This window comes from Chenopodium album, chromosome 9 (genome assembly GCF_948465745.1).
Source record: "Chenopodium album chromosome 9, dcCheAlbu1.1, whole genome shotgun sequence".
NCBI classification, from domain to species: domain Eukaryota; kingdom Viridiplantae; phylum Streptophyta; class Magnoliopsida; order Caryophyllales; family Amaranthaceae; genus Chenopodium; species Chenopodium album.
In genome coordinates, this window is record NC_137842.1 from 20393217 (window position 1) to 20420366 (window position 27150).

General features: G+C 35.4%; 1 protein-coding gene and 2 non-coding genes across 4 annotated transcripts; all 3 read right to left on the reverse strand.

Annotated features, from left to right (window-relative positions):
• Nucleotides 1-1082: 1082 nt before the first annotated feature.
• On the reverse strand, nucleotides 1083-15441 carry LOC145558472 (carboxyl-terminal-processing peptidase 2, chloroplastic-like). Of its 2 annotated transcripts, none has more exons than XM_081619723.1 (15): nucleotides 15083-15441; nucleotides 12718-12985; nucleotides 10748-10961; nucleotides 10396-10586; nucleotides 10007-10176; nucleotides 9604-9686; nucleotides 9264-9469; nucleotides 5679-5747; nucleotides 5375-5496; nucleotides 4874-4949; nucleotides 4746-4787; nucleotides 2034-2142; nucleotides 1644-1741; nucleotides 1473-1566; nucleotides 1083-1376 (listed from the first exon to the last, which is right to left on the reverse strand). In XM_081619723.1, the coding sequence occupies exons 1-15, from the start codon at nucleotides 15261-15263 to the stop codon at nucleotides 1251-1253; spliced, it is 2049 nt and encodes a 682-aa protein (XP_081475849.1). In that variant the 5' UTR covers nucleotides 15264-15441; the 3' UTR covers nucleotides 1083-1250. The 2 variants fall into 2 exon arrangements, with proteins under 2 accessions (XP_081475849.1, XP_081475848.1); XM_081619722.1 differs by having other exon boundaries at nucleotides 10007-10156; nucleotides 10244-10586.
• A 2999-nt stretch (nucleotides 15442-18440) lies between these two features.
• LOC145561106 (small nucleolar RNA R71) lies at nucleotides 18441-18547 on the reverse strand. The gene has a single exon (XR_014093687.1). It is a non-coding gene; the product is annotated as a small nucleolar RNA R71 (small nucleolar RNA).
• Nucleotides 18548-26454: 7907 nt separating this feature from the next.
• Nucleotides 26455-26561, reverse strand: LOC145561031 (small nucleolar RNA R71). The gene has a single exon (XR_014093613.1). It is a non-coding gene; the product is annotated as a small nucleolar RNA R71 (small nucleolar RNA).
• Nucleotides 26562-27150: the final 589 nt, after the last annotated feature.

The following is a 27150-nucleotide window of genomic DNA, read 5'->3' on the forward strand; positions in this document are numbered from 1 at the left end:
TTGAAGTGCAAAGCCTTCATGGAAGCAAAGGAGAGAGAGAAGATAGGGCATTTACTTTGAAGGGAAATAAGAGGGAAGATAGAAGAAGGGTGTGCAAATATAAACTTGGGTGTAAGTAAATAAAATAAGGGGTCAACGCCTAAAACCTTCAATCAATGCCAGATAAGGGAGGGGAGGTTTCATCTAACAAAAAAAAAAAGGATACGTGAAGTTTTTTTTTTTTCAAAAATCTTTTTAAAAGGTTTTTTCTTACAAAATGAAGCATTTAGGGCGTGTTCGGCAAAAGTAGCTGTGTGGGTAGCTGTTAGATGTAGTAGTAGCTGTCGGTTGTATACCTAGTTGTTAGCTGCCAACTAGCTGTTAACTGTGAATACTTAAATTTTTTAACAGTAGTGTTCGGTAAACTACCAGTTGAGTCTATATAATTTTAAATAATAATAAAAAATTATTATTTTAGCTACATCTTTTGTAAAGGAATGACAATTTTTTTTTTAATATGATTTGAAATGAAGAATGCAAAATAGAATGTCAGACCAAGTCATATATAGAGCTATATCATAATTGAACGGTTTTTTTTTTTTTTTGAAAACCCCTATATCATAATTGAACGTTAGACATGAGATAATTATCAAAACAAATTTCAACGTTAAAATTTTGATAAGTATTAAAACAGTATTTGAAATTTGAAGGATAAAAAAAAACAGATTGGATTTTATTTCCTAAAATTTGGATAAAAATTCTATACCTATTATTAAAAAAAATTAAAAAAAAATTTTTTAAAAAAAATTAAAAATTCCACAGCTATTTCAATGTTAAAAGTTTTAACTTTTGGCAAAAGATACTTAAAACACTAAAAGCTACTTTCACCACTACCTTGCCGGATATGCCTAATTTTAATCAAATAGCGTTTTGACCAAGTCAAAAAACTAAAAGCTACTCAAAAGCTACTTAAACGCTAGTGCCAAACATGCCCTTAAAGGTTTTTTCTAACAAATTTTCTAACTTATTTACAAAAAAAAGTTGGGGATTGTGATGATGAAAAGGCTCTACGCAAGGTAATGTAAAGAATCTTAGTAAGTAAATGCTATGAAAAAAAATCTTAGTAAGTATTATGTATGATAATGAATTGGTGTTACAAATAAGATGGAGACTTCCTGAAATGATAATCATTATGCAAGTCTTACAAAAGAATTAAATGTCGTAACACAAGAGAATAAGTGATGAAACATTGAAGAATGTCAGTGCGATATTCATCTTGAAAATAAATGTGCGCCATTAAGATAACAAGCAGACGACGGATCTTGGACACAGGTGCAGAAATCATTCTCGTCTTTGGGAAAAGATGCTGGAAGGGGATGATCCGGTTTGATCCCCACCTACAATGTCAATGAAAACACGATTTAAATGCCATGCACAACAAGAAACATCCAACAAAACACAGAAACATGAAAAGAGAGATAAATAAGGCAAACCTTGTCAATATCTGTGTGAGCAGGCGTCTCATAACGAGCAACTGTGACTGCCAAGCCAGATCCATCAGATAGCTCAAAAACTGATTGTATCTTGCTGCGAAAAGGAAATTAAATTAATCAGAAGGTTATATAAGCACATTCAAAAGATGAAGAATTTTTATTAGCAAATACCCTTTCCCATATGTTGGCTCTCCAAACACCACAGCTCGTTTGTTATCCTTTAATGCACCAGCTAATATTTCACTAGCACTTGCAGTCCCCTTGTTCACCTAATACGAATCGACCAAGGTTGAAAGAAACAATCAAATAATGAACAGATTGCATTATGTTATATACAGAAATTGCGACAACATATATATACAAGGAAAAAAAAAACCTCAATATGGTGGATTCAATAATAATGTAAATGAAAATGAGTTTAAAAAGACAAAAGTATGGTGATCATATATATTTCCAAGCTGTGTCTTTTAATTTTTTTTTTTTTGTGTGGGGGGGGGGGGGTGTGGGGGAGGTGGGGAACACTTTTAAGTTTTAACAAAAAAGTAGATGGAAAGGATTTACCAAAACAGCAAGGGGTTCTGATGCGGCTATAGCGTCGCTTCCTTCAACATCATATATATCCCGAACACCACGACTATCACATATATACACAATAACTCCTTTGTTCAACCTAGATAACAGAATATATTAAAATCATTGGTTCAGTCCATGAAAGAAAATATGAAAAGGAAATAAAAGAGATTTTAGATCTATGATAACATCTACATAAACCATATGCATCAATGCTTGTAAAGAAACAATGCTATTTGTCACTGCCCCAAGTGCGTTACAGCATAAGACGTTTATGCTCATAAATTGTGCAATATTTTAAGAAAACTAAGCAGGTTTAGAGCCTATTGGTTTCGCTCTTTTGCTCATGCATCACCTGGCCTATCCCTTTCATTTATATTGGTGGGCATTTGAGCTACTCCCCAAACAAACCAAGCCCCAACTCTATTCTCTCCTTTCTAGCAACTCCTGCCCTCCTTGTCACCACCCTACACCCTCTAATCCTCCCTATACCTCAATCCACTGTTCCGACCACAAATAGTAACCATGCTCAAGATTGTAGAAAGTACAGTAAACAACATCTTACTATAAGACAAAGGCTTTAAGATTTAAGACTAAACAAACTGATAATAGGCATCCCAGCTATTGCAACAATTACCATGGCTGCTCTGGTCTTTTTACTATTACTATCAACATATAAAAGAATCATCACTACTATTTCTTCTCAACGCACATAACACATAGAAATGGATGTAGGACTCCCGCACATAATAGGTTTCACTGGAAGACAGTCATAATTAACTCTGAAAGAAGGGAAAGGAGGTGCCAGAGTAACTAAGCTTTTCAAGCACATTAGATTTGGTCGTTTAATTCACAAGAAAAATCTTTATTTCAATTCACTTCTATGGAACTTATACAAATTTGTCAAATACTCTTTATACCTAAGCCCTTCAAGCACAGTGGATTTGGAGCTGATACAATGTTGTTAAATAATCTTCAACTAGTTTATAGGCCCGGGCGATGCCTCGGATCATTATAAATTACTTTAATCGAAGTTTGTTTGTCGCTGAGAGTTTAAGTGGCTTTTTTTTTTTTTTTTTTTTTTATAGATAATAGCTTAAGTAGTTTGTTGTTTGTATGAACTGGTTTGACTATAAAAATAATTATTAAGGATTGGAGTAATGTTAAATATCTTACAGTTTTATGAATTAATGCACAAAACCCTTTTACTCTATAATTACAGTTTTATGAATTAATGCACAAAATAAAAATGGAGTAATGTTAAATATCTTACAAACTTTATTATTGTGTAATTATTAAGGATTGGAGTTATAATCCAAGGGAAATTTAGATAGGTTGTTATGCATATGAAGAGGTTATCAATTAAATTAAACATTAATATGTGGAGTTTAATGTATGAAGTTTTTCAATTATTAATGGTATGATATGATTTGGCGACACATTATTGCCAAATGGCAAATTGATGACACATGGCAAAGTAGCATGTCTAGTCATGACTTTTAATAATATATATTGATTTTAGTTAGACCTGGTTATCACTAGGATACCCTACCCAATTACCAGGTCTAATTTTAGCTAATCAAATTGTAGTCTTGTAGATTCTTCCGTGCATTAGGAGCAGAGAGATGATTTATGGATAAGAAAGTGTGCATGTCTACTTTACAAAGATCAGATACATGAAGGAGGAAGGAAAGAAAGCCATGGCATTCAGCTGTTTTGAAAATCTAGCTGAGCTTTAAGTTGATACAATGTTCGTGTAATTTGGATGTAGGTAGACTATGGCTCATATGAGAAGACCACTTATGGAGAGAAGAGTTAGAAGAAATATCATCCATTAAATCTGGCTTTTAGTGATCAAGATTATAAGTAAATACAAGTCTTTTACAGCTATAACTAAAAGAAAAGATGCATGATGATTGTTTTCGAACTTCTCTAGCCAAGTCATTGGTTCCAATTCTTCATAAACAAATAAAATCCCTTTGATCTTCTCCCTCTCTCTTCCTCATCCAAACTCACAACCTCCATTAACATAGCTCTAATCAGCTCAAATGGAGTGTGCAAGATTTCACCACCACCTATTCGCAAGTATATTTTTTCTCTCCTCCCACGACCCTTCATTGCCAATTCTTCAAATCTATTAACAGACCCTCTCTCCTTCACTCTGCAATTACTCAACTCAGCCTTGTCAAACCTGAGGTATGTGGCTATAAAGGGGGGATAAAGTGTGTGTGTGTAGAGGAGGGGGGGGGGGGGGGGTTAGAGCGCTTTGAAGATGACAGAGATTGTACTCTGTGATTTGCTGACATTTCAAAATTGATTCCATGAATTTTAATTTGTCAATGGTGTTGAAGATGCATATTGATTTTGGATTTCTGCAACTTCTTAAATTTTCTTCTATTTTAGACATACGCTCCTGCACCCCTTAGCTTGAAGAAATATTACATTTTAAAATATCTACTTGCATTTCAAATTAATTGGTTGGTAGTGCTGGTTTTTATTGCATGTTATTGATGCTTCATTAAATTTCAGAAGTTGATAGCAAAATCTTCAGTACATTAAGAAGAAACTTTGTTATGTCCTTGTATATAGCACAGCTTGGTAATAGTTCAGATTCTTTGCACATCAGCATTAACTCTTACACAGCTTGTAGACAACTATATACAAAACATTAGTGTATATATACGCATATAGCATAAGGCTTACCAAATTTTGGCTGTCTCAATTCCCTCTGGAAAGAGGCCACCACTGCAAAGTTTACACAAATCGTGAAAAAAAAAGTGCAGTAAGGTTAATATTTAAGCTGGAAAAGAATGCATACCAAATTTCTTTACCTATTATCCCGGAGATCCAGCACAAAAGCATTAACATCATTACTTCTTAGTGTTTCTATGGCTTCCTTGACTGCATCTGTTTATGAAATGGTCAGAAAACAAGTTAAGCACATAGAGTCCATGTAAGTTTCATGTTAAAATTCCCGATTACAGTGTTACTCCATAAATTAAATAGTTATTATGAAAAACCTTCTTAAATGAATGCAAATGCAAAGCTCAAAGAGCTTAAGAAAGCAAATTCCAGCATCCACTTAGCTTGTTTTCTAAAAAGCATGTATTTTTCTATTAAAACTAGGAATCCATACAGATCAGACTAGATCTATAGACAAAAAATACTCCAGCTACCAGTAACAAGTAAAACCATCATAATCAACAAATCAATTGAAATAGAGCAACAATGTTAATAAATGCATGGGAAGCAGGCAGCAGCCAGCTTCTTAAGAAACAGACATTGATTCTGTATAAGCGAAATATATCAGCAAACAATAGAAAAGAACTCACCAGAAGCATTCTGAGTGAAAGACATTAACTTAATATATCCTACTTTTTGAGGAGTATCCTTCGCTGAACCAGGCATCTCACATAATCTGGATTTTACTGGGTTTAGAGTAACTCTCTCACGCCTGAAATTAGTTTTCAGTCATAAAATAAACACAAATTTCCCAATACTTGCGCAAAAGATTAACATTACTGCATATTTGGAATTTAGCAAGTATATATAGCTAACATCATATATGAGAAGCATACAACAAGTAGATAACTGAGTATATGGTAGTTCTTAAGAAATATACTTTATAGTACTTACTTTAACCCCACATGTTTTAATTCATCTTTACTACGGATTGTCAACTCAACAGAACTTCCATCAGGTCCCCTGTAGTAGACTTGCAAGAAAAATTGATTCAGTCATTGAACATTTTCTCTAAGCAATTGTGGTATCAAATATTCACAGTATTATACAAAAAAAATTCTCAATTCTTTGGGGCACATTTACTTACACACAACCTGGACCATCAATATCTTTATTTATTTACTAGTTTGGTGCCCCGTGCGATGCTCAGGTTATTTATTAAATTTTAAAATTTTATGTATGTAGCAAGTTTTAAAATATATCATTAATACAAAATTGTTAGGAATTAATATGATTTTGTGACAATTTAAATTATGTAGTGGACATTTAGTGACTAATAATAATATTGGTGAAAATGTTTGATTTAAAAAATCTTTAAAAAAAAAAGCAAAGTAAGCTTGAAATATTAGAATTTTTTTTAAATTAGCCAAAATGAAATCAAACAAAAAAAAAAATATATTATTCTAAGACTGTTTGGTTGACCCGAACCCAAAACATTGGACCAGCATTGAAAATATCTTGACCCATGACTTGAAATGACTTGACCTGAAATGACCTACAACCTTACTTGATTGACAGATCTACATACAATAATAAAATCATATGAGATTGTGAAGTATTTTATTTCAATTAATTAGAGTACATTAAAAATGAATGTTGTACATTTTGAACTACTTCCTTTGCTCCAAAAAAAAAGTATATAAAAATAAATTTGTATGATAAATTATTTAACTTTTTCTATGTGGCGCGACATTGGTGAAAAGTTCAGACGTCAAGTGTCGCTATCTCGTAGTGTGGCTAAACTTAAATTTTAACAATTTTATCATATAAATCTATCCAAATTTTATTGAAAATAAAACTCTAATCTAACTTTTTTATTAACTTTTTTATCCTACATTATCTATCTAAGTTTTTATCCTAATAAAAAAATACAAATTTTTTATTCATAAAAAATATATCCAAAAAAATCTTACGTGTCATACTAATATTTAATTGTTTCCTACGTGGCGCGACACTTGGCGAATAGTTAAAATGACAAGTGTCACTGTTTCGTAGCCTGGCTAAAAGTTTAGCTTTATATATTAGTTATATGATTAGCAAAAATTATAGTAATAAATAAATAAACTATGTTTTGAAAATATAAATTGAGAGTAATTATCCAATAACAATTTCATAATAAACATGAGTAGTTTATACAAGTATAATAGTAAAACAAATAGGTCAATCTAAGCTCATGAATAGTGCAACAAGTCAAAGTCGGAAGTTTTTTGTGGAACGGAGGGAGTTTTTAAGAACGGTCACTAAGTGGCATATCTTGGATCAAGCAAAAAATGAAAATATTAATCTACACCAGAGAACAAACATAATTGCAAACAAATACAGAATAAGGAAAAAAAAAATGAGAAAGATAATTTGATGTATCACTTCCAGTGCAGTCAATGGTCTTCTCAAATTAATAATTGTTTTCAAATAGCCTTACAAAAAGTATAGAAATGTGCCCTGTACAAAGTTAATCAGCTCTTATTTGCCCTTTTCAAAACTCATTTCAGTTTTTGCATTTATTTATTGCTTTCATAAATTGTTTTCTTACACTTACTTATTCCCTAGTCAAAGAATTTCTTTGACAAACATTTTACTAAAGAGTTTTCGCAGCCTAAGGGGTGATCAGAGATGTAACACAAAAGGTATGCACTTTTCAGTGATTGATTAACACTTTGTATGCAATCTGGTAATTTGCTTTTTTGTATCTAAATGAGAAGTGAAGAGAGTCTAAATTTGTAACTCAGAAAGCATGCTTGCATTTGATAAGATACATTAAAATGACTGGAGACACTCTGATAAAAAAAATATGAAAGGAATTTGTTTCTCTAGTTTCCTTTACATCAATTTGATAAACTCACTTTGGTAACAGATTTCAAGCTCTAGAGACATAGAATTGCATGCAAGATTTAGACATAGAATGTCAACTAACATACTATTACCTAATTATATTAGGTAGTACATCTGTCAATGGCCCAATAGAAAGAGATTTCGTTATATTGATATCAAATAACATGTAAGTATAAATCTTGGGAGTAAAGATTTAGAAGTGAGTTTGAAGGAAACAAACAAAGTACATTACTTGCTAAAAAGTTCAGTAACAGAAAATTATAAAATTCCTCTGTCTCCCCCAGATGAATTACTAATCTTTCATTTCTGAATTCTAATGCAACCAATGCCTACTAACCAAATTGCTTCTGGGCAATATAGTGTCCAATTATAGAACTATAGCTAATGTTTACTGCTACATTGCTACTTCCTTAAAAATTTATGCCTATAATGAAGTTAAACTAATCAAACACATGAATCAGTTAGGTAATACTCCCTCCATCTCATAATATAGTTTGTATTTCTTATAGTTTACGGGAAATAAGACATAAAAGGAGAAGTGTGTAAAAGTGCATAAAAATCAGTAAAACTACATAAAAGACAAAAAAATTCTAGAAAAATAAAATAGCAATAATAAATAGAGGAAAAATCCAAAAAGCATTTAATATGGGCAAAAACTAGGAAAAAGGTAAGGTTAGTTTGTTATGGGAATTTTAAAAGGTGAGGGTATTTTGGTCATTTCAAGTAATGTAAACAAGGAAAGAAAATAAATGGAAAAAACATTTTGGGACACCCAAATTGGAAAACGAGAACTATTTATGGTTCAAAGAAAGCAGCATTTTTTTACTGTATTGGAACCAACTCCAAAGAATTCCTGCAGATATTTAATTATCAGGGTAAACATGCTAAGCCAAAATCTCAAGTGAAAGATAAAAAAATAACTGTAGAAGCTCTGGGTCCTAGAAGAAATCAAAGCCATGAATTGACATTTGAGAGCAAATTCAACCTGATATTAACAACAAAAAAAAAATTAAAAAAAAAAATAACCAAAAAATAAAATAAAATAAAATAGATCTTGAAAACAGACAGTTCTCAATAGAACTTGAATGTATCATAGACATCTCACCTTCTTGTGTATCTTCCTATAGATATAAATGGGAGAAATTGAGGAAGGCAAGGACAGTGAGAATGGTACAAAGCCAGGAGTTTATGCCCCAGTTTATAATTATGAGTATGGAGGAGGGGCCAGGAGGGAAATCTTAGTAATTAGTACTTTATACAGGGCACATTTCTATACTCATAATTATAAAGTAAAGAAATGTGCCCAGTATAAAGTTAATCAGGTGCTATCCTCTTGCATCCAGTTTCAGAGACTATCATGGCTGGGTGGTTTTCTCATACAGGAGGCAACCAAAAGCTCAGCAGAGAGTTGTACAGGGTTCATTAAGTCAACAACAGATAAAAGGGAGGAAAAAGTAATAAAGTGTTTATTAACATTAAAAAGGCAGAAAAAACGAAAAACACAAGCAGGCAAATACTATAGGACAGATTATTTAAGTAGACAAGAATTACAATACTTAAGAGAGACAAGGGGAAAAAGAGACATCTTATGACAAAGCAGAATATGAGAATAGCAAATAGGAAAAGGCCAATTCATGCAAGAAAACCCACTGTAAGATATTTGCTGCCTCATATATGCCCATTCCTTCAGTGCTCGTACCATCAATAGCCAATATTATATCACCAGGCAAGATGCCAGCCCTACTGGCAGGTCCCCCAGGAGCAGCAGAGATTACAACTACTCCAGTAGATGATCTGTCAAAGGTGGTGGGACCAATAGATATCCCTACACCCGTAAGCGAACTCTGAGTTCCAGACTGCCTTCAAGAAATGATATAAAATAATTTAAAAACAGTTTAACAATGTAGATCAATTACATTGAAAATTGAAGTTTGGTAGAGAATATGAAGCACACACAACGTCACAAAACAAATTGGAATTGAAGCCATACCCGCAAATTCTTCAATTTTTCAGGCTCCAAAAAACGCGTGAATGGATCATTCAGTGTAGAAATCATCTTTCTTATTGCTGAATCTGTTCAAATTAAGGAAAAATAAAGAAGGTTTTATCATTAGTAAACTGTTATATAGGCAAGAAAATAATTGTCGTATCCTGTATTCCAATGAATATGCATTACTTTTTTGTTCAATTCTGTCAGAAACAACTAGATAAATCTTCCCACATCATACTACTTTCTAAGATTAACAATAGTATGGATTATAGTTCAGAAAGTACATTCTTTAGGAGTAACATGAAACTTTGAATATGGATCTTGTATAACTAGAACAATTTTGTTGGCCACTTTTTCGTTCACTGTTATAGGAACAAATAAAGACTAAAAGAAATAAACATACAAGTCTCTTCTCTGCTGTTCATGGGCTCATTGCGCAGTGCGTTCTCCCTATAGCGAAACCAACTTTGTCCATTAAAAGTCTTGTCAACATAAGCACGATCTAATGTTCTCCAAGCTTCTAAGAAAAGGCGATTCTCCTCAGAAAGGGACCCTGCAGAATATTCATGAGACCTGACATCCGGAAATTTAACAAATGAACTTCAGTATCACTTCGAGCTATTCCATAATTCAAACTTACAAGATGGGCCTTGGTTTATAGATACAGAAACAAACATAACCAATACAACTTCAACAACCAAACGAACAAAGGAGACATAGATATGACGTTTTCTTTTTCCAAAGTTGCTGACTATCTTATAGATTTCAGCACTGCATTTCTTGGCTTCCCACCTTATTGTAGATAGACCATTCTGGAACAACCTCTTGTGGCTTTTCCAACATGGCCAAAGATCTAACTGACATGAGCGACAAAAGTTTGGGATCCAACCAATAGCATCACATGCATGATTCAATTTCCTCAGCAAAACGTGCCAGATATGAAATTCCGCAATCTTTGTGGGGGCACATTTCAAGGAGAGTACCTGCAAAGCTAAAATCAGTAAGTAGTAAGACTCTGAAGTCTAAATTTTAAAAAAAAAAAAAAAAAAAAACGTACGTGAATATTTGGTATACATTTAGTTATAAAAAAGCACACATGTTTAGATTAAAACAAAATAACATTGAAAGATGTTTGTAAACTGACCTCTAAGATGGTGGGTTCAGATGCATTAGCCAATTCAAGGAGACGAAACAAGCCAGCTGCAAAGAACCGACTGTAACTAAAACCCCCATTTCCACCAGCTCTAGCAGCAATTTCCTTTAAGATGTCCTCTATTTCACCTTCTCTTGATGAGAAATCAACCAGTGAAGTCCATGTTTGGGTACGAGCCCACTCCTCCAGTTTCTGAGCATCTTTTCTAATGGACAGAAGGTTAAACTGTCACTATTTGAATCATATATATATATTGTTCAGTGCTTATGGAAGGGGTACTGACAATAATATAGTTCGACACGAAGGCTACAATGTACAGAGCCTTACGTCTAGGCAATTGAGATTAGTTAAGTACTCTCTCCGTTTTACAATAATTTCCCCCCTCTTACTGTAGCTCCACATGCAAAGGCAAAGAAGAATGTGGGGTAAATGGGCACCTTATACACACCCGAAAGTATACTCAAATAAAAGTGAGGAAAGTATATCCCATAGGATGGGCAAACTAAAGCTAAAAAGGTAATTTTTTTCTGCAGAAATAGGAATAAAGCCATGAAAAAAGAATTTGATTGAAATTTACTTCAAAGGAAAAGAACTTTGGAAATGGAAATATAGAATAAAAAGCCCTATTATATTAAGGGTTAGTATACTACTTTAAATGCCCCATTAAAACATAGAGAAAGATACAAGACTCCAAAGATACCAAGACATCTGATTGAATAAACAAGAAAAGGTCTACTTGAGTGACTTGAAAATGAACATATAAGGATAATATGGGAAAGTCATAAACTAAGAAATACATGAACTTGTGACTGAATACTTATGTGGCTAACGTGCACGATGCGCGCGCCATAGCTAACCATGTTCGGAGAGCTTTTTCTGTCCGCACACTTTTCTTAAGTTTTTCAAAAAAAAAAAAAGCAATCAACATTAATGAGGGCAAATAAATAAATAAAAAATTTAAAGGGTATAATTGTAAAAAATTATCCACAAGAGTTATGAATAACTTATTAATATGTAGAGATTTAAGAAAAGGCAATCAACATCAATGAGGACAAATAAGTAATAAATATTTAAGAAGGTATAATTGTACAAACACTATTCATAAGAGTTATCTCAAACTTTTTAAAAGGTATGGAAACATGGAGGAAAGTTACACCGAGGTCACAAATGTAATTATGAACAGAAATTTCCTATATAAAATAGAGAAAATAAAATCTAAAGATTTTGATGGTAGATGTTCTATAATCAACCTTCGTTATAACCTTAATACTAAAGGGCGGACGGCGCACCAAGGTGCAAAAAGTCCTTGGAGCCTAGGCGCGAGGCAGGGGCAAAGGCGCGCGCCTTTTGTAGGTGAGGCGCACTTTATTCATATAGAAAAGAAATAATAATTTCTATCACATAAATGAAATTATGAGAAAAGGTGAAAGGGCCATGTGATCAATAACAAGAGTTCTTCAAATCGAAGTATAGGATCTGGGATTTCTCTCCACTAGAATTGAAAAAAATTTGCCCATAACAAAGCCTCATGGTATACTTTAGGAAAATTAAACTTAAATAATAGCTATTGATGCTTTAAAACATAATGCGCAAAATAAGGCTTAAAGGCGCAAGAAACAGCCTAGAAAAAGCGCAAAGGTGCACGCCATTTGTAGGTCTTTGAGCCTCAAAGAGCTAAAGTGCCAACTCTTAAGCCTCATTTTACCTTGCGCCTAAGCGCGCCGCAGTTTTTAAAACTAAGGTTATAACATGAACAGTGACATGTATTGAAGATACAACTCCTCAACTCGTTCAAATCCTGTGCTTACACAAGTGAGCAGCATGGAAAATTTTAATTCTTATCACCTAAAACTCTAGTAGGGGGACATGCTTTTTGCTAGTGGGAGTCAACTTCACTTCCAAATTTCCAATTATCACCTTATAATCCAAGAACATGACAAGTAATTGCAATCAACACGAACCTGTACTGCTCGGGATCCTCATTTAGTGCCCTTATGTAAGCTTCAAAGATGGCACTTCGATCTTCATCACTAGGATACTCCTCCATCAGCTGATCATAGATAGTAACAAAACCAAGGGCAAACACAGGATCATATCTGTATGTTCTTTTGTATCTCATCAAGTGTTGTTGAACAAACAACTCTTGTAGCACATTGTTGAAGATACTAGGAATTGGCCGTTTGTAGGCCTTGAGAAAATTTAACTTCGTCTCGGATATTGTGGGAGTTTCTGAAAGTATATACAATTAAAAATATTATTAAACTGAAAAAAAGAAAAAAAAAAAAAATTCTTTTTCTCATTCTTCCTTTGAAAAGCTTGTATAAGGAACTAAAAATAAAGTTAAAACTTGTTCCCCTTTACAGTAACTAAACCAACTACCAATATATATATATATATATATATATATATATATATATATATATATATATATATATATATATATATATATATATATATATCTGACTTCACATCCATTGGTCATCACACATTTAAAGAGCTTTATTTTGGAAATACACACTAAATTGACAGAAACACCATGATTGAATCTAAAGCATTGAAAATCTTAATTAAAAAAATATATATATATATTTTTTAAAAAAAAAATCCTAAAAAGCATCAAATAGGGAAAATACAAGTAATTGAAGGCAGGTACTAACCATAGGGCTAAGCTATATCAGAGTTCAAATAAGGGACAGTTCATTAGCTCTTTCCATTCTCGCAGATGCTAACACTTACACTACTCTTAATATACATTCTCTCTATATGAACAAACTAAGTAAAAAAGTTCAGAACCATTGTCAATTAAGAAGCCACATTTTGAAATGGAATTTGTCTTTACAAAAAAAATACTAGAAGAGATTGTTCATCAATAATATTAAATCATCAAACTGACACTTATATTTTCTCATATCTCATAATATTAAAAATGCTGAAAAAAACAGAATTTGATACAAATATGAAGCAGAGGAGGGGCAACTTAGAAAACACAGGCATAATTCATCCAGAATTCACGACTGCTTACAAGCATACATTGCCACAATTACAACAGAGTGATTCGTCCCAACTATAGTAGAGGTTCAAAGCAATTGTTCACAAATATTCTTCTCCTAGTTTAACCAAATGACTCAGTCACACTCACACTGGTGGTTGCAACTTGCCAGGGACTGTCATTTGGTTCATTTACTCACTAAACTAAAAACCAGAAGTTCATAAATCACTTTTTTTTTTTCCTAGCCACCACATATCGCTTTACCAACCAACAACCTTTGGTCCTCATTTTCCCATTATCCTTCAAAAAATACTTAAATAGGACATTAAACTTCCACCGAGACTAATTCTTCTCAGAGCCACTCATATTCAATAAAGATAAGCATTAAACGATTGGGTTAAATTCTTAGTTCATGCTTGGATTAAGGCCAATATAAATGAATGGTTAGACTCTTAATTCACGCTTGGATTAAGGCCAATATATACGAATGGTTAAATTCTTATTTCGTGCTTGGATTAAGGCCAACATAAACGGTGGTGTTAAATGAAAGATGCTAGAAATAGTATAAGAAAGAAAAAGGAGGATAACAATTACCCTCAAAATGAGGTTAACAGTTTCCCCTCCCCTTTATCATCACAATTCACAACATCATTACTTCAATTTTCTTGCAATCACACCATCACTACCTCATTTTTTCTCGCGATGACAATTGAAGTTTCGTGCATAAAAACTCCTTCCTCCATTTTACTATTAATTCCGACAATTGAAGTTTCATGCATAAATACTTCTTGCTCCATTTTACTATTAATCCCGACAATTGAAGTTTCGCGCATAAAAACTTCTTCCTCCATTTTACTATTAATCCCTACAATTGAACTTTCGTGCATAAAAACTTCTTCCTCCATTTTACTATTAATCGAGACAATTGAAGTTTCGTGCATAAAAACTTCTTTCTCATTTTTACTATTAATCGTGAGTTCGTGACAGTTGAAGTTTCGTCCATAAAAATTTCTTCCTCCATTTTACTATTAATCGCGACAATTAAAGTTTCGTCCATAAAGCTTCTTTTTCCATTTTACTCGCGACAATTGAAGTTTCGTGCATATGCAGAGCTTTAAATTAAGAAGTGTTGATTTTGAGAAAAAAAACAAAATGAGACTAATCCAACCAGATTACACAACTTATTAATTATTAAATATAATTAAAATGAATAAAAAATATGGTCAAAGATAGTACACATGCACAGAATTACCAAACCAAAAAAAAAAAAATAATAATAATAATAATTATTATTATTATTATTAAAAAAATAGAAAAAGCATTGCATAATTCAATACCAGTAATAGCAGAGGTAGATGACATGCACTGTATTACAAAACCAGAAGACGCAGCAGATAGATCGGAAGACGAATTACAGCGCAGACGAATGGATTCGAAAGTTCGAGTCGAAGAAAAGCTCAATTTTCGCTCAAATGATTGAGATAATGCCGAGAAAGATAAAGATGTTACAGCCGCCATTGGAGACGAAATCCAAGCTCAATTATTACAGAGTATTGAGTTGACGATGAGAGAGATTTGGAATATTTATGGTTGAATTTAAGCAGAGATATTCGCCACTTATGAAAAGATAACGAGAGCTTCTCTTTGTGAATTTTCTGTTGCTACAGCCTACATGTAGTCATGTAGAAAACGAGAGAAGAGAGGCTGAAAATTGTATTTTATCCGAATTATCAATAGTCAAATACTAAACTGTTCTTTCCGTTTTTAAATACTCGCTCCATTTCTCAATGTAAATTGTAAAAAATAAAAGTAGTGGAAGAGTAGGATGAGAGAGAATATTATATTGGGTCCACTAAGTATATTAAATGAATTAAATATTGTAAAAGTTTTATAATGTGTCTAATTTATATAGTATTTTACCCCGTCCCTTGGTCATAATTAGTAGTATTTTTGGTTCGTTAGAGCCACTTTTATTACTAATTGGTGTTTTCTAGTGTTTTCGTAGATTTGGTTGACTTTTGAATGGATTTGCACTTTTGGAGCATTTTCCCGAAATATTATGGAGTATCTACGAGCATTGGAGATGTACGACCAGTTTTTATAGCCCAGGGCCGGTTAGAGCCATCGAACCGGTGATTAAGGGCTCGGTATATGTGATACCGGGGCATTTGGACCAAGTATTCAAGACCCGAAGAGGAAATCCGGATTGACCTGAATAATTGGAGCTCAATCTAAATCCAAGGAGTAGCCCAAGAGTGCCGCCCGGTCAAAGGAGCTTCCGCCGAAGGCGCGCCCGGCCGGGCGGGGAATAGAAGCTGGCGCCCGAACTCGCGCCCGGCCGGGCGCGAGAGTTGTACTTCGGAGTAAAAAGGTGGGCCCGATCGGGCGGTGCCTCGCCCAATCGAGCGCGTGTCAGCATTAGTAGATTATTAATCGTCGTTTAAGTTTGTTTTAGTTTAATATAAATACTTTTCCGTTAATCAAGTTTAGTATCTTTCTTTTTACTCTTTCTTACTTCTTCTCTTAGACTTTCTCTCTCTACTTAGCTTTTAGATTAGTTCCTCTCTCTTAGTACTTTGTTCTTAACTCAACTCCTAAATTCAGATTATTTTGGTAACGATTTCTTCTACTTTTATCTCAATTATTTACTTTAATTCTTTCATCATGTCTTATTTTATTGTTTTGATTTGTTTAGATTTAATTATGTGTGAGTAGTTTTCTTTCTAGGGTTTGTGGGCAATGGCGGATCTGTGTTGGTGCACACTGAGTCACGTGACTCAGCAGCACCAAAAACAATTAATTTTTTTTAAAATAAAAATATCAAAGAGACCGCTTCTTGTAGAGAGGCGGTCTCTTTGATGCTGCTAACAGACTGACGCAGGTTTCCTTTTATAAAAATATCAAAGAGACCAACTATTAAGGTAAGTGGTCTCTTTGATGCTGCTATTGCATTTCACATTTTGGAGTTGCTTTCTTTCTTCATTAAAGAGACCGGTTATACTTAATAACAGGTCTCTTAAGTTATCTCATTTTTTTACTTAACAATTATTAATAATTTTTGCTTCTATTTATAATTTTATATCCTATATTTGTACAACCAATTTTAATATTTTTCCACAAATCTAAGTAAAAAATCATACAGTTAATGTAATAGTTTTATATTACTATTTGTTTGTAACATGTTATTTGTAATATTTTCAACTTGTAAGATTGAATTTTTAAGTAGTACGAAGTATTTGGTTGTATTATGGATTTTTGTGTCCTATTTTAGATTGAAATCGATTTGGTGAAATATAATTTTTTTTATATATATATAATTTTTGGATTGAAATTAATTATGAACAAGATTTGGAAAAATTATTTGTACTTTCACAAGTAATCAATAATTGATAGTGACTCACCAAGTCGGAAATCCTGGATCCGCCACTGTTTGTGGGGATCCATAAATAATATGAAGGGGTAATTTGTTGTTGTTGATTGTTAATCCTAGATTAATTTCCTATTGATTGATTTAATGCTATGTGACTAGATTAGGCCTGATCTTTTATGCATGAGTTTGACAATATTGATTCGAGATTCGAGAGATGAGAATTAGTGTTTAGGTCTAGTTTCAATAGGCAAGTTAATTTATAAATGGTTAAGTCGAGATTCGAGAGATGAGATTTAATACCGGTAGATTAATTCTGTAATTGTAATATGTAGCGAAAGCCCTTTATGATCTGATAAATTATTGCTTTACCCTGGAATGTTATTTATTGGTGAACCTATGCCCTAGGTTTTTTATTCATTAATTTCCTCTATTCTTATTCTTCCCTACTTTTACTCTTATAGTTTAGTCATCCGTTGATTATAATATATTGGTTACTTTATAATTTAGATTGCTTTAATTAATTAGGAATAGAAAGACCAGTTTCCCTGTGGATTCGACCCTACTTTCCTATCTGCTTTAGTTAGAGGATTTAGGAATTACTTTTGATTGGGTGATACGACTTTAGCCTGTCTAAATTTTGGCGCCGTTGCCGGGGAAACGGTTTTATTTTTATTTCTGATTATTTTTGTAGTTTGGATTATCCCCTCTTGTCTCAGAAAACGTTAGTTCTTTGAGGCAAGTCTCATATTTGCTTTTAGTTCTTTGTTTATGCCCAGGTGTTCCAGATCAAGTTATATCCCATTCGATCTTGAGATCGAACGATCCTTCCATAGACAAAAGAATTTTTACAGGCAAATTCTGGCGGGTTCTGGTGATAATAATTATCGTCGAGACCCTCCAACTGATTCTAGCGATTCAAAGATACCTTCAGATCCAGAATCAGAGATGGCGGTACCTAAGAAGCTCAGTGATTATTTACAACCAAAGCTTACAGATTTTCCGCACCTTACTCCCACTCCAGCTCTTGATGGGGTACAATTCGAGATTAAACCCAAATTTATCACGATGATAGAAAGGAAGCAATTCAGTGGAGCTAAAGGTGAAGACCCAAATCTTCATATTGCAGATTATTGTCAGTATTGTAATACCATCAGGCAAGCTGGGGTCACACAAGACCAAATCAGGGAGATTCTCTTTCCTTTCTCTTTATGTGGAAAAGCCAAATTATGGTTTAATGGATTAAATAGAACTGCACTTGGTATAACTGACTGGGAAACTCTTATTTTAAATTTTTATATAAATATTATTCTGCAGAGAGAACAGCTGTACTAATGAGTGCAATTCAGAACTTTTCCCAAGAGGCCGATGAAACTCTATATGAGGCCTGGGAGAAATTCAAGGACCTACAGAGAGAATGTCCCCACCATAATTTGGCACAATGGCAGTTGATCCAAGCCTTTTACAATGGAATTGGAAATTCATCTAGAATAATATTGGAGTCTACAGCTAGTGGGAGGTTTATGAACCTTAATGTTGATGATGCAGGTCAATTTATTGAAGATATGGCAATACATAATTCCCAATATGGGAATCCCAGAGGCTTTGCTAATAAAGGGAAACATAGTGTCGACTCTGTATCCTTTTTACAAGCTCAATTAACCTCTATTTGCCAGAAATTAGATAATCTTAGTACTGCAAATGTAGCTAATGTTTATGCAATGAATAATAATGCTAATGAGACTTTCTGTGAAAATTGTGGAATTGTAGGTCATTGGGAGCAAGATTGCAGGAGTTCCGTGGAACAAGTCAATGCCTTTCAAGCTTATAGGCAGAATGACCCATACTCCAACACCTATAATCCTGGGTACCGGAATCATCCATATCTTTCCTACCGGAGCACCAATGTTCAAAATCCGCCACCTCCACAAGAATCACAGGCGCCACAACAAACTCAGCTAAAATATTACCACCCCAATGCTGGCCAGAAGAACCAACCACAACAACCCTCCTCATCTTCCGACCCTGCTTTGGTAGAAATTAGAGCGATGCTGGCTAGTATGGAGAAGCATATATAGAGAGTAGAGATGCCCAAATTGATTCGATCATAGCACATAATAAAATTGTAGATAATCAAATTGCGTAGATTTCTGCTACTCTACAAGCCCGTCAACAGCGAGCCCTGCCAGCACAGCCAACCAGGCCTACGGATCAAGCCTATGCAATTACTCTAAGGAGTGGTTCACACTATGAAGGGCCCCCTATGTCCAGAGATGATGAACCTGTTTTAATAAATAATGCTAATCTTGATTCCATTAAACCTGACAATGTAGCTAATAGCCATGCAGGGCTAAAGAGTAGCACTAATATTTCTGATAATACATTGCAGGGTACAACTCTAGGAAAGGTAGCAACTCCAGATAAGAGCAATAATGCTTTAAAGCCAGTTATCAAACTTCCATTCCCCAATCGTCACTTGAAAACAAATTTGGATAAGCAGTTTGGTAAGTTTCTGGAGATGGTTAAAGATTTGCAGGTAACAGTTCCCTTCACTGAATTAATTACACAAATTCCTGCATATGCAAAATTCATGAAGGAAATATTGACAAGAAAAAGGTCTATTAGTGAGGTAGAGACAGTAGCTTTCACTGCAGAATGTAGTGCCGTACTTCAAAATAAATCTCCACCTAAACTGAAAGATCCGGGTAGTTTTTCTATCCCTTGTCATATTGGCAATCTAATGATTGATAATGCATTATGTGATTTGGGTGCTAGCGTTAGTGTTATGCCATTGTCTGTGTGTTCCAAGCTAAATATGGGTAAATTAAAATCTACTAACATTACTCTGCAAATGGCCGACCGTTCTTTTAAATACCCCTTAGGTGTTTTAGAGGATGTTCCTGTTAGAGTAGGTAAATTTTAAATACCTGTTGATTTATTTGTTCTAAATATGGTTGAGGATACGCAAACCCCAATTATTTTGGGTAGATCATTCCTTAACACTAAAGGGGCAATTATAGATGTGAGATGTGGCAAGTTGACACTATCAGTAGGGGACGATAAAATTACTTTTAATTTGAATAATACCCCTAAAGCCCCATGACAGAGGAGAAGTGTTTTAGTGTTGATGTGGTTCATAATTATTCTAACAAGCCCCAAGCTCTTGTAAAAGATCCCTTGGAGGCGGTATCTTGTGTTGCATCTTCTACAGATGAGATAGACAAATGGCAGAAGGAATTTGATGCAATATAAAGAGCCCTCTACACTGTCGGTCTTGGCTTTGAAGATAAGAAGGTGGAATTAAACAAGCAAGCTATGGAAATTGAGCCTACAGTAAGTGTTCCGCCAGATCGAGTTGCAAGTGCTAAATCTAGTGACAATTTGAAGCAACCATCGATCGAAAAGGGGTCTCTAGTATGTAGTATTAAAGAACCCCCAGTCCAAGTCAAGGAGGATCCATTAGATAAGGTGAATTGGCGTCCCACAGGGTATGTCAGGAAGCCGTGTCGTGGCCTAACCACCGCTCGACCGGGTGAGAAACCACCCGACCAAGCGTTAGGGCAAAGGTCCTAGTTCTTATACTTGGTAAGAAGGTCGTGCGGGACCTAGATAAACCATCGCTTTGCGGGAGGCAACCCGTATTTATTTGATTTTTAAGACTAATTCTTCTTTCTTTTTCTTATCAGAGGAGAGAGGAGGGAAGTAAATGAATTTATTGAGTTGTACAAGTTTGGAAAGAGTTAGTCAAATTTGGAGAAAAGAAAAAAAAATCAATCGTCCAAAGTTGCCTCGGGCCCGACCGGGCGAAGCTCGCCCGATCGGGCGCGAGAGTAAAGCTAGAAAAATCGGCAATTTTCGCCTGATCGGGCGCGAGTTTTGACGTTTACGGTGATTTAGATCGCCCAACCGGGCGAAGGGCGCCTGACCGGGCGCGAAAGAATAGGAACTTCTGGGCAACAGATCGCCCGATCGGGCGAAGCTCGCCTGACCGGGCGCGAGAGCAAGAAAAAATAAAGAAATAGATCGCCCGATCGGGCGATAGCTCGCTCAACCGGGCGCGACACCAGCCCCGCCCTTTTTCTTCTTCTTCCTCCCTTCTTTTCTTATTTCTTTTTCTTTCCTCCATACTTTCTCTCACTAAACCTCCATTTTTCTCTACCTTCTCTCTAACTTTCCCTCTCCATCTCTTACCCAAATCCAATAATTTTTACATATTCTTAATCCTCTCTTCACCCTCTACACTCTATACCAAATTTGCCCAAATTCAATCAAATTTTTCTTACCCATTTTTCTATTATGGCTTCAAAGAGGTCCCAGTCGATTTTTGGGAGGAGTTCCAGTTCAAGGGAGGAGTATGATCCGGATTTGCAGCTTCCTTATTGGCCAACAATCCAAATTGCTACTCAGGAGCAAAAAGAACAACTAGAGCATCTCGCCGGGTGGGAGGTGATTCCTTCTCGGTGGTTACACAGCTCTACCCTTGAATTTCATGGTTTGTATGATTTTGTTAAACGTTGTTTGAACGGTATAGGAATGAGAAAATTTATTGACATGCATTATCCTAAATACCGTGAATTAACGTGCGAATTTTTGTCCTCTTTGAAAGTTGTAAATAGTAGAAATGGGCCGAACTTATTTTTTAGGTTGAACAATAGGAATATTAGTTTAACTTATGTTGACTTTTGTAAATTATTTGAGTTGAATTTTGAATTACCTCATCAATGGCATGCTGATTATAAAATGGGTGATATTTATCATGTTTTAACTAGTTTACCGACCCCCGATCCCCAACATGCTAGTACGAAACCTATCCATCACCCTGTCCCAAAAATCTGGCACAGATTTGCAGGATTGTGTTTTCTTGGTAGGTACGAGCCTCATAACGCCCAAACCAACGAACTAGCGTTTATTGGACACTATGTGTATGGGTTTGGTAAACTGAACATAGGTAGATACATCATCCACCATTTGAGTAGACATGCCACGGCTAGTACCCAGTCTAGTACCCCTATCCGTTTAGGAGGTCTGATAACTAGGATAGCAGTTAAAAAGGCCGGTTTTGTTGAGAGTGGACCCCACCAGATGACTAAATGTGGACCTAATACCTATATGACTGCTAGGTACTTTGAGGAGTTGGGTTGGGTCCGATTGGATAGTGAGAAAACCCTCCACTGGTGTATTAGGACAGGGACTGAGCAGCTATTGCCTATGTTTCCCTTACCTAGTCCTAACTTGATCGTTTTTCCTATCGGGCAAGCATCCTACACATATGACCTATTAGTTACCCACGCTAGGGGGCAAACACCGCCAGTTCCACCACCCCAGCCTAAGCCTGAGGTAGCGCTTTCACCACCTCGCATGTCTCACTCTGTCCCCCATGGTGACTCTAACCCAGTTTGGGACCTCTAGAGTATAGGTCAGGCTTTAGGCCATATTGAGCATTCCCACACTAACCTTAGGAGGATGGTAGGCTCCATTGACTATAGATTAGGGTACCTTGAGAGGAACCAGGGTAGGGCCCTCTACCCTATGTATGATGATTATGCTCGTCGGGGAAACATTCCCGACGATGCCATCTACCCTGACTGGTTTCAGCCTCCACCCCAGGGATACGATAGGGATCCCACTGCCCATGGTACTTATACCGACTATTTTGCTTTCCATGGGTACGGCCAGGACATTCCTTTTGGGGGACCGCCGGGGGAGAGTTTTCACGCTGACTATTTTGGTGGTAGCACTTCTGGTGCAGGTGGTGCAGGTGGCAGCGGAGGTGTTGGATTCGGCTCCATGGATGAGGATGATGAGGATTAGCCATGCTGGGCTAGTTTCCGAGCCAATGAGGACATTGTCTGATTCTGGCTTGGGGGAGATTTTGGATTTGTTATCTTTCTTTTTCTCTTTTCTTTTGTTTTTGGTGTGTTTTCTTAGATTAGATTTATTGCTTTCTAGGTTAGTTTTATTGCTTTTTTATATAAGAAATATCAAAAAAATTGAAAAAATAAAAAAAATCCAAAAATACGTTCCAATGAATTATAAATCATGCTTCCTTGTGCCCCATACTTGGAAAATATTGTTTTGATTCTTGGTATATGATGATAAGCATTGTGGATTTGTTGATCATGAATTGAAGTTTGATTGCTTAGATGACCTAACATGCGTCAATTTTTGTCCAACTGTTTGTGAATATAGTGCTTGACTAGTTGATTTGGTTAGGAATGTGTGTTAGTTCCTGGTATGTCAATGAATTTGAGTATTGGTTTGCAACTATAAGTAATGTTTATATGACTCATTATTATGCACATTGTGGAGGACGAAGGCATTTGTTCTTTAGGTAGCCTTCAGATGATTTTAGATAAATTTGTTCCCTTCTTGCTACCCATGTTGTTGCGTGCCTTGACTTTTTGTTGTTTATTAGCCACATTACAAGCCTATTTTGCCCCATTGGTTACTAGTCCCAAGCTTGGCTTGGGGGAGCTATTAGTGAGTGAGGCGAGGGGATTTGTAGTGTGCTTATTATTTGCACAATTTGGGTGGGTTTTAAGAAGTTATTTTGTTCTTGAGCATAGTTTATTTTTGATGAGCTTGAATGTGTAATTTTATTGAGAAAAAAATAAAGTATGATGTTATGAAAAAAAGTGAACTTCAAAAGAAAAAAAAGAGCAAAAGAAAAAAAAATTTTAATGTTCAAATGTTCTAGTTGGAGGTTGATCAAAAGTAAAAAATCTTTGAGTTTCAATGAAATTAATCAAGAAAGAAGAATTAAAGTTTGTTATTCGCTCAAGTGTTACATTATTATTTCTTTATGAGTGAAATTTGTAAGTGTTGGGATTGTTGTTTTTGTTTGGAGTTGTATTTGGTGAATTTTTGTTGGAGTTGAGTATGTTGGAGATGATCGGTCATCATTTATTTTTGACCATGGGTTTTATTAGGATTTGCTCCCTTTAAGCATAGTTTTTCTCTCACTTATTCCCAAATGTTTCCTACCCTTTACCCTAGCCTTACGTTACAAGCTTTAAATACCTTCCGACCGTTGTGCATAGAGTTGTATGAATGTGAAAGAGTTGTTTATCAATGCAAGTTATGATTTGACATATTTCGAGTCAACTAGTAGTTTGAGTGTACATCTTTTTAAACACACGAGAGTGTGAGTTGGGAGGGCATTGTTCACATTAAAGGGGTTGGTTGGAGAGCGATCGAGTACATCCTTTACTCGCCACATAAATGAGAGTTGAGTGTGTGAGTGATGTGTCTATTTTATATAGTATTTTACCCCCGTCCCTTGGTCATAATTAGTAGTGTTTTTGGCTCTTTAGAGCCACTTTTATTACTAATTGGTGTTTTCTAGTGTTTCGTAGATTTGGTTGACTTTTGCAGGGATTTACACTTTTGGAGTATTTTCCCGAGATATTTTGGAGCAATCACAAGCACTGGAGAAACATGACCAGTTTTTATAGCCCAGGGCCGGTTAGAGCGATCGAACCGGTGATTAAGGGCTCGGTATAGGTGATACCGGGGCATTTGGACCGAGTATTCAAGACCCGAAGAGGAAACCCAGATTGGCCCGAAGAATTGGAGCCCAATCGTAGTCCAATTAGTGGCCCAAGAGAGCCGCCCGGCCAAAGAGGCTGGCGCCCGGAGGCGCGCCCGGCCGGGCGGGAGAAGCAAAGGTTAGCGCCCGGTGACGAGCCCGGCCGGGCGCGAGAGTCTTCCTGAAGAGCAAAAAGGCGCGCCCGATCGGGCGCGTGTAAATATTAGGAGTTAATTTTGTCGTTTATGTTTGTTTTAGTTTAGGATTTGTACGGAGTATAAATACTCCTCCGTAATACGATTTTAGGATCTCTCTCTCTCTCTCTCTCTTTACTCTTTCTTTACTCTCTTAATTGTTTTCTTAGATATTCTTTCTCTTAAACCTTTGTTCTTAATCTACTCTTAATTCCAGATTTATTTTGGTAACGATTTCTCTTCTCTTAATATTAGTTGTTTATGTTATTCCTTTAATCATGTCTTGCTTTATTGCTTTGATTAGTTTAGTTTCTATTATGTGTGAGTAGTTTTCTTTCTAGGGTTTATGGGGATCCATAAATAATATGAAGGGGTAATTTATTGTTGTTGATTGTCAATGCTAGATTAATTTCCTATTGATTGATTTAATGCTCTGTGACTAGATTAGGCCTGATCTTTTATGCATGAGTTTGACAATATTGATTCAAGATTCGACAGATGAGAATTGATGTTTAGGTCTAGTTTTAATAGGCAGGTTAATTCATAAATGGTTAGGCCGAGATTCGAAAGATGAGATTTAATACCGGTAAATTAATTGTGTGATTATAATACGTAGCGAAAGCCCTTTATAATCTAATTAATATATGCATTGATGAATGATTATTATATTCTACCCTGGAATATTATTTATTGGTGAACCTATGCCCTAGATCCTTTTATATATTATTTTCTCCTTATTCTTGATCTCCGTAGTATAGTTTATTATTCAAATATAAATTTTGGTTACCTCATAATCTAGATTATAATAGTTAATTAGGAATAAAAAGATCCGTTTCTCTGTGGATTCGACCCTACTTCCCTATCTACATTAGTTAGAGGATTTAGGAATTACTTTTGATTTGGGGATACGACTTTACCCTGTCAAAATTTGGCGCCGTTGCCGGGGAGACGATTTTATTTTTATTTCTGATTATTTTTGTAGTCTAGGTTATTTTCTTTTTGTCTCAGAGAACGTTAGTTCTTTGAGGCAAATCTCATATTTGCTTTTAGTTTTTTTTGTTTATGCCCAGGTGTTCCAAATTAGGGTACATCCCATTCGATCCTGAGATTGAGCGATCCTTTCATAGACAGAAGAACTTCTACAAGCAAATCCTGGCGGATTCTAGTGATAATAATAATTACCGAGACCCTCCAACTGGTTCTAGCGATTCAGAGGTATGATCAGATCCAGAATCAGAGATGACGGCTCCAAAGAAGCTTAGTGATTACTCACAACCAAAGCTCACTGATTTTCCACACCTCACTCCTACTCCGGCTCTTGATGGGGTTCAATTTGAAATTAAACCTCAATTTATAACGATGATAGTGAGGAAGCAATTTAGTGGAGCCAAGGGTGAAGACCCAAATCTTCACATTGCCTACTATTGTCAATATTGTAATACCATCAGGCAAGCTGGGGTCACTCAAGACCAAATCAGGGAGATTCTTTTTCCCTTCTCTTTAACTGGAAAAGCTAAATTGTGGTTTAATGGCTTAAATAGAACTGCACTTGGTATAACTGACTTGGAAACTCTTGTTTTGAATTTTTATAACAAGTATTATCCTGCAGAGAGAACAGCCGTACTACGGAGTGCGATTCAGAACTTTGCCCAAGAAGCCGATGAATCTTTGTATGAGGCTTGGGAGAGGTTCAAGGACCTACAAAGAGAATGCCCTCACCATAATTTAGCACAATGGCAGTTAATTCAAGCCTTTTATAATGGCATTGGAAATTCTTCTAGAATAATTTTAGATTTTGCAGCTAGTGGGAGGTTTATGAATCTTAATGTTGATGATGCAGGTCAGGTTATTGAAGATATGGCGATACATAATTCCCAATATGGGAATCCTAGAGGATTTGCTAACAAGGGGAAGCATAGTGTTGACTCTGTATCCTTTTTGCAAGCTCAACTGACCTCTATATGCCAAAAATTAGATAATCATAGCACTGCCAATATAGCTAATGTTTCTGCAATTAATATTAACTCTAATGAGGCTTTCTGTGAAAATTGTGGTATTTTAGGTAATTGGGAACAAGATTGCAGGAGTTCCGTGGAGCAAGTTAATGCCTTTCAAGCTTATAGGCAGAATAACCCATACTCCAACACCTACAATCCTGGGTATCGAAAACAATCCGTACCTTTCCTACCGGAGTACTAATGTTCAAAATCCACCACCACAAGAACCACAGGCACCACAGCAACAGCAGCAGAAATATTACCATCCCAATGCTGGCCAGAAGAACCAACCATAACAACCCTCCTCATCTTCCGACCC

Coding starts and splice junctions, on each gene's coding strand:
- LOC145558472 (XM_081619722.1), bottom strand. CDS start 15,263: ATGGCGGCTGTAACATCTTTATCTTTCTCGGCATTATCTCAATCATTT. Junction 4,950..5,374: donor TTTCACTCAGAATGCTTCTG/GTGAGTTCTTTT, acceptor TTTCATAAACAG/ATGCAGTCAAGGAAGCCATA. Junction 4,788..4,873: donor CTGGATCTCCGGGATAATAG/GTAAAGAAATTT, acceptor TAAACTTTGCAG/TGGTGGCCTCTTTCCAGAGG.